At 37.2% G+C, this 13,646-nt stretch overlaps 1 protein-coding gene across 1 annotated transcript; it reads right to left on the bottom strand.

The window, feature by feature from the left end:
- Window positions 1-12,300: 12,300 nt before the first annotated feature.
- On the bottom strand, window positions 12,301-13,214 carry LOC129665315 (TLR adapter interacting with SLC15A4 on the lysosome-like). Its single transcript, XM_055591894.1, has one exon. The coding sequence runs from the start codon at window positions 13,210-13,212 to the stop codon at window positions 12,301-12,303; it is 912 nt and encodes a 303-aa protein (XP_055447869.1). The 5' UTR covers window positions 13,213-13,214.
- Window positions 13,215-13,646: the final 432 nt, after the last annotated feature.

The raw sequence follows: 13,646 nt of genomic DNA, 5'->3' as shown, positions 1-13,646 counted from the left end.
CAAACCACCACATTCTACTCCATGGCCCCCATAGGCTTAGGGCCATATTATATGCAGTCCAACTTCAAAGGTCACCATACACTAACACTCTTTAACACTATTTAAAAATACAAAGTTCAAAGTTTCTTCTAAAGACTTGACAATCTCTTAACTGTAACCTCCTATAAAATCAAAAATTGAAAATCAGATAACATATTTCAGGCATACAAAAGCACAAAATACACATTACCATTCCAAAAGGGAAGAAAGGAGACATAATGACGAAATACTTGACCAAGGAAAGACAGAAAACCAACTGGGAAAACTCTACATTCTGCATATCCATGTTCAATATTAAAGCCCACTTCAGAGCTCCAACTCCTTTCAGCTCTGTTGACTGCAACACACTTCTCTCTCTTGGACTGGTTCCATTCCCATTAGCAGCTCTTCTTGACAGGTATCCCACAACTCTGACATATCCACCATCTTGGGGTCTCCAAGGAATTCCAGATTTCACCTTCACTTATCTCTGTGTTAGGATTGTGCTGCAGAGTTATACAGCAGGTTCATAAATCACTCAATGCAACTACTTCCAAATGCAAGGTTTATTAGGGGAAGGGGGAGGGTCATAGAGACTGTCTCTGGTCAAGGTGGAAAAGAGAGAGAAAGAGAAAGTGAAAGAGAGAAAGAGAGAGAGAGAGAGAGAGGTGAGTCCACTTATAAGGTGACCCAGGACATGTGGAGTTGGTTGCAGGTGGTTCACAAGTGGCCTCACAGATGCTTTATGTCCCTTGGGGGTTGGCTGTAGAGATGCTTGCTTACAGATCTTAACACTCTGGGCCTCCATGCAGGAACACCCCTGCCACACACCTGGCCTCAATGGCTTTCCTTGGCCATGGAGGGAGACTCCACAACCCCTTTCTTGTATCCTTGACTCCGAAGCCAAAACCACGTGGCCAAAGCTGCCAAGTTCTGCTGCTTGCTAGAGCTAGAACATGAGACCCTTATTCAAATTCATTTTCACCAACTTACTATTTTCAGTGGTTTCCTTTACTGTGTAAGCTTAACTGGCCTTGACCTCAGAGATCTGACAGCCTCTGCCTCTGTATTAAAAGGCCTGAGCCACCACACCCAGCCAAAATTTTCCTTGAACTACTTTTCATAATTAGGAAGTTCAGCTGGATAGGGTCTTGCCCTGAGCACACCACTTTATCCCATTTAGCCTCAGGCTTTTCTTTAAACATTTTTATAATCTTGAAACCTGGACTTAGCTCTATTGTACTTCTTGGTGCTCTTTTTCTCTCCACACTATACACTTTGTATTTTTCCTTAATTAGTGTGCTCCTTTTCATTATAGATTTATGTAATGATAGCCACTAATAAGTAAGTAATACAGTAAATACTAGGTTGTTTTGGAATTTCTTCTGCGAATAGGATCATTGCAAAACACTTCAATTTGGCCTTAGGTAGAGTTTTCTTTTCTTTTTTCAAATTTTATTGAAAAAATTTAATGTCCTAACATGTCATATCTTGGTATACCTTTGATATAAAAATATTTTTGTCCTGGTGCTGTCTGGTAGAATGTTTCTTTTTTTAACAGTTTAAGTGCATATATAGGCATGAATTTCTTTAGCTTCATTTTTATCTGAGATTGACTATTCCTTATGTATTTTATGTAGTTTTCATCCACTGTTTTTTCGGCTTTTTAATTTTCTGTTTCTCTTTCCTTTCTTCTTTTTTCTTTTCTTTTTTTAAATTTTTTATGTTAATTACAGTTTATTCACTTTGTGTCCCAACTGTAGTCCCCTCCCTCATTCCCTCCTAACCCCTCCCTCCCTCAACTTCTCCTATGACCCTCTCCAAGTCCACAGATAGGGGAGGTCCTCCTCCCCTTCCATCTACCCTAGCTTATCAGGTCTGATCAGAACTGGTTGCATTCTCCTCCCCTGTGACCTGGCAAGGCTACTCCCTCCTGGGGTGGGGGGGCAAAGAGCCTGCTACTAGGTTCATTTCAGAGACAGTCCCTGTTCCCCTTACTAAGGAACCCACTTGGATAATGAGTTGCCATGAGCTAGATCTGAGCAGGGGTTCTAGGTTATATCCACGAATGGTCCTTGGTTGGAGTATCAGTCTCTGGAAAGACACATGGGCACAGACATCTTGGCTCAGTTGCTTTTCTTGTGGAGCTCCTGTCCCCACCAGGTCTTACTAACTCCCTCTTATTTCATATGATTCCCTGCACTCTGCCCAAAGTTTCATTATGAGTCTCAGGATACCCTGCTGGGTAGAATCTTTCAGAGGCCCTGTCTGGTAGGCTCCTGTCCTGTTTCCTGTTTTCTCCTTCTTCCAATGTCCATCCTGTTTGTCTTTCTGAGTGAGGATTGATCATCTTACCCAAGGTCCTATTTCTTGCTTAGCTTCTTTAGGTGTACAGATTTTAGTATGTTTATCCTATATTATAGGTCTAGTATCCAGTTATAAATGAGTATATACCGTGTGTGTTTCTGCTTCTGGGATACCTCACTCAGGATGATTTTTTCTAGATCCCACCATTTGCCTGCAAATTTCATGATTTCCTTGTTTTTAATTGCCGAGTAGTATTCCATTGTGTAAATGTACCACAATTTCTGTATCCATTCCTCTGTGGAGTTTTCAAACAAGGACAAAACTCAGCCACATTATTTTCCAAAATATCACAAGAATAATCTTGAGGTCACTTATTCCTATATTCCTCCTCTGAAACCCCTTGATCCAGACCACTGTCATAATCTACATGGCTCTCAGCATCACTGTCTTCCCTGCTCTTAGTATGGCTTACTAAAACACCACTGAAAACATTTGACTGCTTTCCTAATCCAAAATCCACAGAGGCACATTCCACCAACAAGACGCATTGTTAGACTTGTCAATTAAGAACTCTCAGCTACCTCTCCAGCACCTCTGAAACTATAAGCAACCCTCAGTTTTTTCCCTCAATGCTTTCCCTTATAAACGTTACCATGGCTATGGTTTCTCTTCAAAGCAACAGAACTTTGACTAAAAATAATTGAAATCCAAGAAAGTTTATTTCAGAAATGTTCCTCATGTGGTTTTGAGGCAGGTACCACCTTGAGACATAGGCTATAAGAAATCTTCCAATGTATATACATCTTATTTCCTACATAGACCATTTGATAATTTTGGAGTCTTTATCAAATCTTTTTACATTTGGATTCTTCATACTAGTTATTTCGCTAGACATCATTTGTCACAGTAAGAACATCTAGATTCATAACTGTGACAAGTAATAAGATATATTTTGTCCCTACTTTGCCTAATTAGCAACTATAAAGTGAATGTTTTCTTTATAGCTTTTATTTTGAAGCAGAGTTGAGATTTTATTAAAGGTCTGATACTATAGGCTTAAACATGAAACTCACAAAGAAATATGTACCCAACAGCATAAATATTGACTTCATTAAAGAGTTGTTTCATTTGTATCCATACATTAAAGAGGAGTTTAATGTTTTGAAGTGGCCAAAAAGAAGAAAAATAAATGTGTTTAACTGCTTACTCAAAGAGACAATGTTGCTTATATTGATTGGTAGTATATTTTCTTCTTTCTTTTTTTTATTTAGATTTTTTTATTTTTCTTAGTCTCTTTTTTTATTAATTACACTTTCTTCATTTTGTATCCCCCATAAGCCCCTCCCTCCTCCCCTCCCGATCCCACCCTCCCTCCCCTTTCTGCATGCATGCCACTCCCCAAGTCCACTGATAGGGGAGGTTCTCCTCTCCTTTCTGATCTTAGTCTATCAGTTCTCATCAAAAGTGGCTGCATTGTCCTCTTCTGTGGCCTGGTAGGGCTGCTCCCCCCTCAGGGGGAGGTGAACAAAGAGCAGGCCAATCAGATTATGTCAGAGGCAGTCCCTCTTCCCATTACTAGGTAACCCACTTGGACACTGACTTGCCGTGGGCTACATCTGTGCAGGGGTTCTAGGTTATCTCCATGAATAGTCCTTGGTTGGAGTATGAGTCTCTCGGAAGTTCCCTGTGTTCAAATTTACCTGTTCTGTTGCTCTCCTTGTGGAGTTCCTGTCCTCTCCAGCTCTTACTATTTCCCACTTCTTACTTAAAATTCCATTCACTCTGCCCGACAGTTGGCCATCAGGCTCAGCATCTGCTTTGATAGTCTGCACTGCAGAGGCTTTCAGAGGCCCTCTGTGGTAGGTTCCTAGTTTGTTTCCTGTTTTCTTCTTCTGGCTTTCAGAGGCCCTCTGTAGCAGGTTTCTAGGTTGTTTCCTGTTTTCTTCTTGTTCTGATGTCCATCCTCTTTGCCTTTCAGGTGGGGATTGAACATTTTAGTTAGGGTCCTCTCTCTTGCTTGGTTTCTTTAGATGCATAGATTTTAGTGGGTTTGTCCTACGTTGTATGTCTATATGAGTGAGTATATAAAAGACCTCAACATAAAATCGGACACATTAAATCAGCTAGAAAAAAAATTGGGGAATACCCTAGAACTCATTGGTACAGGAGAAAACTTCCTGAACAGAACATCAACAGCACAGGCTCTAAGAGCAACAATCAGTAAATGGGACCTCATGAAACTGAAAAGCTTCTGTAAAGAAAAGGACACGGTCATCAAAACAAAACGACTGCCTACAGATTGGGAAAGAATCATCACCAACCCTTTATCTGACAGAGGACTCATATCCAATATATATAAAGATCTAAACAAGCTGAAAAGCAGCAAACCAAGTAATCCACTTAAAAAATGGGGAACAGAGCTAAACAGAGAATTCTCAATAGAGCAATATCGAATGTCAGAGAAGCACTTAAGGAAATGCTCAACCTCATTAGCCATTAGGGAAATGCAAATCAAAATGACCCTGAGATTTCACCTTACACCCATGAGAATGGCCAAGATAAAAAACTCAAGTGACAACACATGCTGGAGAGGTTGTGGAGAAAGGGGAACCCTTCTCCACTGCTGGTGGGAATGTAAACTTGTACAACCACTCTGGAAAGCAATCTCGCGCTTTCTCAGACAACTAGGAATAGCGCTTACTCAAGATCCAGCCATACCACTCCTAGGCATATATCCAAAAGAGGCTCAAGTACACAACAAGGACATTTGTTCAACCATGTTTGTAGCAGCTTTATTTGTAATAGGCAGAAGCTGGAAACAACCCAGATGCCCCTTAACTGAAGAATTGATGTAGAAATTGTAGTACATCTATACAATGGAATATTACTCAGCAATGAAAAATAAGGAAATCATGAAATTTGCAGGTAAATGGTGGGACCTGGAAAGGATCATCCTGAGTGAGTTGTCCCAGAAGCAAAAAGACACACACGGTATATTTTGTTCTTTCTTATGCAGGGTTTATATATGGTGCATATCAACATTATTTCCATTTTTCATTTTATATTTCCCATTTAATTATTTTCTCAAAACTACTAGGTCAAAACAACTAAAACATTCCCCATTGGTAGCCTATAATCTCATCACTTGGGGAGGCAAAGGCAGACAAATCTCTTGTGAGTTCCAGGCCACTCAGGTCTACAGAGCGAGTCTAGGACATCTGAGGCTACACAGAGAAACCTTGTCTCGAAAACACAACCATCCGTTCCTCAGTGGTATTTCTATTAGAAAAAAAATGCCCCTCAAGCTGAATAAATCTACAACATACATAATGTGTCAAAGTTTATTCTTAGCATGGGGATAACATGATAGTGTTTGGTGGCTAGAAGCAATAGTTTAGGGAATTATTCTGGAAGACTTGAAAGCAAGATTTATATAGAAAACAATTATCTTCTTAGGGCATGTAATATCTTGTTTATTTGTCCTCTAGAGGAAAAATGCTGTTGATATTGTTGTCATGTACTCAAGAGAGCCATCTAACTCCATCCTCCTGAGCCTTAAGATAGAAAGCCTTGCCTAAAGGAAAATGCTAACCACTATGTGGTGAAAATGCCCTGCTGCTATTTGTCATCTAATGAAAATCCTACAGGAGTATTCTATATATTTAATAAAGTAGATTTGAACCCTGAAAGGAAAAGATAAGAACCAGATAAGTTCCTAGGGGTCTGACCTTTTCTTTAACTTTTTCAATTCTTCTCAAAGTTTGTGTACTAGAAATTATAATTATAGAGAGATGAAGTTCAGGAAATAGCCTATCCATGAGTCTCTAACTCTCCAATTAAAACAAGTTCACTGACAACTGATGCTTCACATGATAAAAACTACCTTAATTTGTGAAGTAAGGAAGTGAAATCAAGAACTAGATCACAAGTCTGTGAGCTACCAATTTCTCGGTTTTAAGGAGAAATTACAGAACAATTGAAGAACCTAGGTGTTCATAACAGTGATTCAGTAGTTTTGAAGCTGGAGTAAGTATGCCTTGATTTGGTTCTCATCAGTTTAGACATATTATTAGCAATACTTATTTAAAGGCTGTTTTGTAAAATTGTAATGTGATGTTGCACGTTTACAACTATGAAATCAAGATATAATAATGCCATTTTGGAGCTAGAGATGTGACTCGTTTGAAGAGAACTTGCCTAGACTTATATAGGTCTGGATACCACATACACAAAAGCCGAAAGACTACTAGCCCCTGAAGAAAAGCACATAGCAATGTGATTAAAGATCTATGCAGGTACTTTTAAGATGATTATTATATCAGTTTTAGTATTATGATAAGTTGTTAGACAATACTCCTTTCTCATTTTACTTACAAATAATTTTTCCATTTTCATACATGTGTAGTTTTTAAATCATTTTATATTTAACTGGCTGATTTCTTTACTTCCTGTTTGTACTGAAAACAATTCTGCACCTTACTACACAATTATTTCAGTTTATTCTACCATAATAATTCCTACCAAACTCACCTTTCATTCTTAATCCAATCATACATTATTTAATAATGCTATATTAATTGAATGTACCATTTCAATTCAATGTTAGTTTCAATCTTAGGAACCTCAGGGGAACTGGCTTCTTTGGCTAAGACTCTGGGATAAACTCTATCCATTATTATTACTGTTCCAGACTTTCCTGGAAAACAAATTAACCCAACATTGGGTAAAGCCTTTTCTGGGCCCTAAAACTGGTAATTAATATACACAGATGAGTATAAATTATACTGATCTATACAAGCACATAAAAATTAAGAATCATTCTTAACTTCCTAAAATTATTCCCTGTCAAGAAACATGATGATTGTCCCTATCTGTTGAATCGCATATACTGTCAATTTCCACAGAAACACAAATTAGTACTTTATATACCTGGAACAAGGAGACAGAAATTGATTATTCCACATATTTCAAATATATGCTTTCCCCTGGACCAGATGGCTTCAGCGCAGAATTCTACAAGACCTTCAAAGAAGTACTAACACCAATTCTCCTCAAACTATTCCATAAAACAGAAACAGAAGGAACACTACCAAACTCATTCTATGAAGCCACAGTCACTTTGATACCTAAACCACACAAAGATCCAACAAAAAAAGAGAAGTTCAGACCTATCTCTCTTATGAACATTGATGCAAAAATACTCAATAAAATACTTGCAAACCGAATCCAAGAACACATCAAAGATATCATCCACCATGACCAAGTAGGCTTCATCCCAGGAATGCAAGGGTGGTTCAACATACGGAAATCCATCAATGTAATCCACCACATAAACAAAATGAAGGAGAAAAACCACATGATCATCTCCTTAGATGCTGAAAAAGCATTTGACAAAGTCCAGCACCCATTTATGTTTAAAGTCTTGGAGAGATCAGGGATACAAGGCACATACCTAAAGATAGTAAAGGCAATATACAGCAAGCCTATAGCCAACATCAAACTCAATGGAGAGAAACTTAAATCAATCCCACTGAAATCAGGGACAAGACAAGGCTGCCCACTCTCTCCATATCTCTTTAACATTGTACTTGAAGTCCTAGCCAGAGCAATAAGACAACTAAAGGAGATCAAGGGGATACAAATCGGAAAGGAAGAGGTCAAAGTGTCACTATTTGCAGATGATATGATAGTATACATGAGCGACCCCAAAGATTCAACCAGAGAACTTCTTCAGCTGATAAACACCTTCAGCAAAGTGGCAGGATACAAAATCAACTCAAAAAAATCAGAGGCCATCTTGTATACCAAAGACAAAAAGGCTGAGAAAGAAATTAGGGAAACAACACCCTTCACAATAGCCACTAACAACATAAAGTACCTTGGTGTGACTCTAACCAAGCAAGTGAAAGACCTATTTGAGAAAAACTTCAAGTCTTTGAAGAAAGAAATTGAAGAAGATCTCAGAAGATGGAAAGATCTCCCGTGCTCATGGATTGGTAGGATTAACATTGTGAAAATGGCCATCCTGCCAAAAGCAATCTACAGATTCAATGCAATTCCCATCAAAATACCAACTCAATTCTTTACAGACCTTGAAAAAAAGATTCTCAGCTTCATATGGAGAAACAAAAAACCCAGAATCTCCAAAACGATCCTGTACAACAACAGATCATCTGGAGGTATCTCCATTCCCGATCTCAAGCTGTACTACAGGGCAACAGTAATAAAAACTGCATGGTATTGGCATAGAAACAGAAAGGAGGATCAATGGAATCGCATAGAAGACCCAGAAATAAACCCACACACCTATGAATTCTCAATATTTGACAAAGAAGCCAAATCCATTCAATGGAAAAAAGACAGCATCTTCAACAAATGGTGCTGGACCAACTGGATGTCTACATGCAGAAAAATGAAAATAGATCCATATCTATCACCCTGCACAAAACTAAAGTCCAAGTGGATCAAGGACCTCAACATAAAACCAGATACTCTAAATCAGCTGGAAAAAAAAGTGGGAAACAGCCTAGAATTCATTGGCACAGGAGACAACTTCCTGAACAGAACACCAACAGCACAGGCTCTAAGAGCAACAATCAATAAATGGGACCTCATGAAACTGAAAAGCTTCTGTAAAGCAAAAGACACTGTCATCAAAACAAATAGACAGCCTACAGATTGGGAAAGAATCTTCACCAACCCTTTATCTGACAGAGGGCTAATATCAAGTGTATATAAAGAACTAAAGAAGCAGAAAAGCAACAAACCAAGTAATCTACTTAAAAAATGGGGAACAGAGCTAAACAGAGAATTCTCGAAAGAGGAACGTCGAATGGCAGAGAAACACTTAAAGAAATGCTCAACCTCATTAGCCATTAGGGAAATGCAAATCAAAACGACCCTGAGATATCACCTTACACCCATCAGAATGGCCAAGATGAAAAACTCAAGTGATAGCACATGCTGGAGAGGTTGTGGAGAAAAGGGAACCCTCCTCCATTGCTGGTGGGAATGTAAACTGGTTCAACCACTCTGGAAGTCAATCTGGCGCTTTCTCAGACAACTAGGAGTAGTGCTACCTCAAGACCCAGCTATACCACTCCTAGGTATATACCCAAAATTTGCTCAAGTACACAACAAGGACATTTGTTCAACCATGTTCATAGCAGCTTTATTTGTAATAGCCAGAACTTGGAAACAACCCAGATGTCCATCAACGGAGGAATGGATACAGAAACTGTGGTATTTTTACACAATGGAATACTACTCAGCAATCAAAAAGGAAGAAATCATGAAATTTGCAGGCAAGTGGTGGGAGCTAGAAAAGATCATTCTGAGTATCCCAGAAGGAGAAAGACAAACTTGGTATATACTCGCTTATATAGACCTACAAGACATGATAAACATAATGAAATCTACACACCTAAAGAAGATAATCAAGAAAGTGGACACAGGCGAAGGTGATTAATCCTCATTTAGAAAGACAAATGGGATGTGCATTGAACTTATGACAGGAGTCTATCACAAAAGGCATCTGAAAGACTCTACCTAGCAGTGTCTCAAAGCAGACACTAAGACTCATAACCAAACCCTTGGCAGAGTGCAGGGAATCATATGAAAGAAGGGAAGTTAGTATGATATGGAAAGGATAGGAGCTCCACAAGGACCAAATATATCTGGGCACAGGGTCTTTTCTGAGACTGACACTCAACCAAGGACCATCTATGGATATAACCTAGAACTTCTGCTCGGATGTGGCCTGTGGTAGCTCAGTAACCAAGTAGTTTTCCAAAGTAAGGGGAACACGGACTATTTCTAATAGGATCTCAAGGGCAGGCTGTTTGACCCCCACCCCAGGGGAGGAGCAGTCTGTTAGGCCACAGAGGAGGACTTTGCAGCCAGCCCTGAAGATACCTGATAAAACAGGGTCAGATGAAAGGGGAGGAGGTCCTCCCCTATCAGGGGACTTGGAAAGGGGCAGGGAGGAGACCAGGGAGGGAGTGTGGGGTTGTGGAGGGAATGAGGGAGCGGGATACAGCTGGGACACAGAGTTAACAAAATGTAACTAAAAAGAAAAATAAAATAAAAATAAAAAAATATATAAAAAAAATAAAAAAAAATAAAAAAAAAAACAAATATATGCTTTCAAACAGAGGGCATTGTCATATGTGTGATACCCATAATGAAAAATGATATGAAGTCTATTTAAATGCAAACTGCAAAATCATATGCATATATGAATATTTTATTCAAACACTGAATAAAGCAGATATGAGGTCACAATAAAGCAGCACACTATGTATCATTTTCTTTATTTAATTACTGTATTAATTTAGGTCATTTTAATCATTTGAGCATCAGCATATAATGGACATTTTGATGAAACTGAAAAATAAGAACAATAAAGTAGAATTTTAAAATCAGAAGTTATAAATGCACTTTTAAATTTGATGCTAGTTAAACATTATTGTTTTATATACTATATAATCCCAACACTATGCCTACATCTGCTGCATAAATGCAATATTAATACATATTACTCTACCTAAGAAAATTGTTGACAACAGTGCTGTCTAAATATATATTATTCAATTTGAAAAGTATAAATTTTAATATAATGCATTTTCATGCAAATAATCTGCATTGAAATGTTAAAATCAAACAATAGACAATACATACAATATTTTCAGTCTTCACATAACAGTAATTCAGTTTTTTTCAAAATTTTTGTTCATTGTAATCAAACATCTGAGTGATTGAAACTGATTGGAAAAATATAACAGATGATGACAAGGATAGGAGTACTGAAGAGTTAAGCAAGATCATTTCTTTAGCTACTACTATATCATAAAAGTTGAAGCTACAGAAATGCAAACGTGATTTAAAATAACAAAATATGAAGACATTGAATTGTTTCATTCTATAGAATTTAATAAAGAAGTACTTATTCAGAGGAGATTATTGATACAAAAAACTTACTAATATATAATACATTCAAAATAATTTTACAACATCAGTCCACAGCACTCTTTTACAAGCAATAGTATGTAACAATCATTTCACTATTCATAGGAGAAATGCGAGCTGTGAATCATGAGGTCTTGTTTCTATTTTGGTAATAAAACACAACATTTTATAAGATGTATCATGTTAATGTAATTTAGCTTTCAAACTTTATACATTTTCTTTTCTTTTAAGTCAAGATCATAATTGTATAAAATCTGAATATTGTAAAACATTGCCAAGAGAATCTCAGAAGTATATTGTGGTTCGCTATACACTTCAGTCACTTAACCTGTGCACCTTCTTCCTCTCAGCATTAAAAACAACCAGGCATAGCATAGTGACAGAAAGAGCTAATCCTTGTGCAAGTAGAGTTTAAAATATCAAGTTTAATTCAAATGGAACCAACAAATTCTTCATTTTCTCTTAATCTTTTTCTCTATGTCTCTTACAAATTTCCCTTAAATCTTATTTTTCTTTTCATAGGTTCTTACAACCTACATATGAAAATGGTCTTTGTACGTGGAAAAACTCCTTCAGGCTATTCTGATTGTCAGTGTAAATGGTCTTTTGTATCACAAATAATAAGGTTATTTAAACACTGATTATATGCCTGTACACATTTCTGATACAGCTCCTTTGGCAGCTTCAGTAGCTTAGAATTATGGACTCCTTCCTCATACCACTTTTGTGGTAAAAAAAAAAATCTTAGTGACAATATATACATACAGAGCAAACCAACTTGAACACAGTAAATACAAGAGGTATCAAAACAGAAAGAAAACATAATTGGTCATAAATCTTAGTTATCATACTTATCTTCTACAAGAATTCAAATGTACCAAAATAATTTCTCAAAAAAGTCACAAAAGCAGAGGAAACTCAATGAGACATGAAAAACAAGAGAACATAATTTTTATTGTAGTCTCTTACTCAATCTACCCAATCTTTATTTGATTCCTACTATAAATGTCATACAAGTTTCCGACTAGTCTGGCTGGATATTTGCAAGTTAGGAGTGCTTAATGCAGAACTGTTTCTGTGGGAAACATTTAGAAAATTACATAGTGCTAAAGAGTGGAGGAGGGCTTCTCGGGCTTTGGATGACTCTATGTTCTGCTCTTGAGAGATTTGAAGGCTAATTTGATTGACATTATTCATCAGTATATTAGAAGCCATGAGGTTGGTTATAGAGAGGCACCTGGTAAGACTTTCTTCCAAAAACTGTTTGTAAAGTTCTTCCACCTTTTTTTCCATGTAACTGTTAAGCATAGAATTAGAGAGGGGTTGCATATGTAATAGCATGCTTTTTTCTCGTATTTCATCACCATTTAATAATTTTGAGGTAGAGGTTTTCTCTGGAGGCTCAATTTTAGTAGAGTGGCCCAATGGTATATCCACCGAAAGTAAAAGAGGACCATTGCAAACATCATCATGGGTGTGTTCCACAAAGCAGCCAGAGTCATACATGTTTCTAACATGGTCACCTCCTATCTGTAGGTCAGGATAATTCTGGCAAATACTTGTACATGACCAGGATCGATATAAATCCAGTTGTGTTTCATCATGTCCCCTCTTTGGAATGGGCAATGCAATGGATACATTTCCTGGAAGAGCTGTACTTTTGAATTTTGCAGCATGTAGTTCATCCCCAGATTTCAATTGAGTTGTATAATTTTCTTGTTTGGTTAAACTTCCTTCTATAACTTTCTCTTGATGTCCAGTCTTAAAAGGGGGAGGTGAATTGCCCTTCATATCTAAAAGCTTATTCTCCCAACTTCCCTTTGCATCATTTGATGTCTTCTTACATCTTACTGGTTTGTAAAAGTTTACATGTTTCTGTTCTTTGTAAAGGAATTCAGTTAGGAAGGCTTCTCCAAGCATATTCTTAGACAAATTCTTCTAAAAATATGAAAGAATTATAAAATAGATAATTAGGGTAATTGAAACTAAGATGAAATATAAAAATTTGTCTCCTACATGAACCATATTTTAGGGAAGAACTGTTGCTTAATGAATAGAGAGTGAGACTAGAAATACTTTGATTTCTTTATCACTGTTAAACAATGGAGAATTTACTTATTTCTGGCTCTCAATTTTCTCAACAGTTAAATTATAATAAATAACCCCTTGCCTTTTTCATTGGGATATTGTGAGACTATTAGACAGTACACATGTAAGTGTTTAAAAATTACAAACTCGGGGACATGTATAACTCTCTATATTCAGCTGTTTTTAGTACTTATTTAGAAATTACTGAAATGCCTAGACTTTTACTGTTTTAAAGTCCACTTAAAATAAAAACATACAATCATGAA

This window comes from Psammomys obesus, unplaced genomic scaffold (genome assembly GCF_907164565.1).
Source record: "Psammomys obesus unplaced genomic scaffold, mPsaObe1.curated_primary_1811, whole genome shotgun sequence".
Lineage (NCBI taxonomy): Eukaryota > Metazoa > Chordata > Mammalia > Rodentia > Muridae > Psammomys > Psammomys obesus.
The sequence above is the reverse complement of the archived record's forward strand: the minus strand, read 5'-3'. Positions and strand labels throughout refer to the sequence as shown.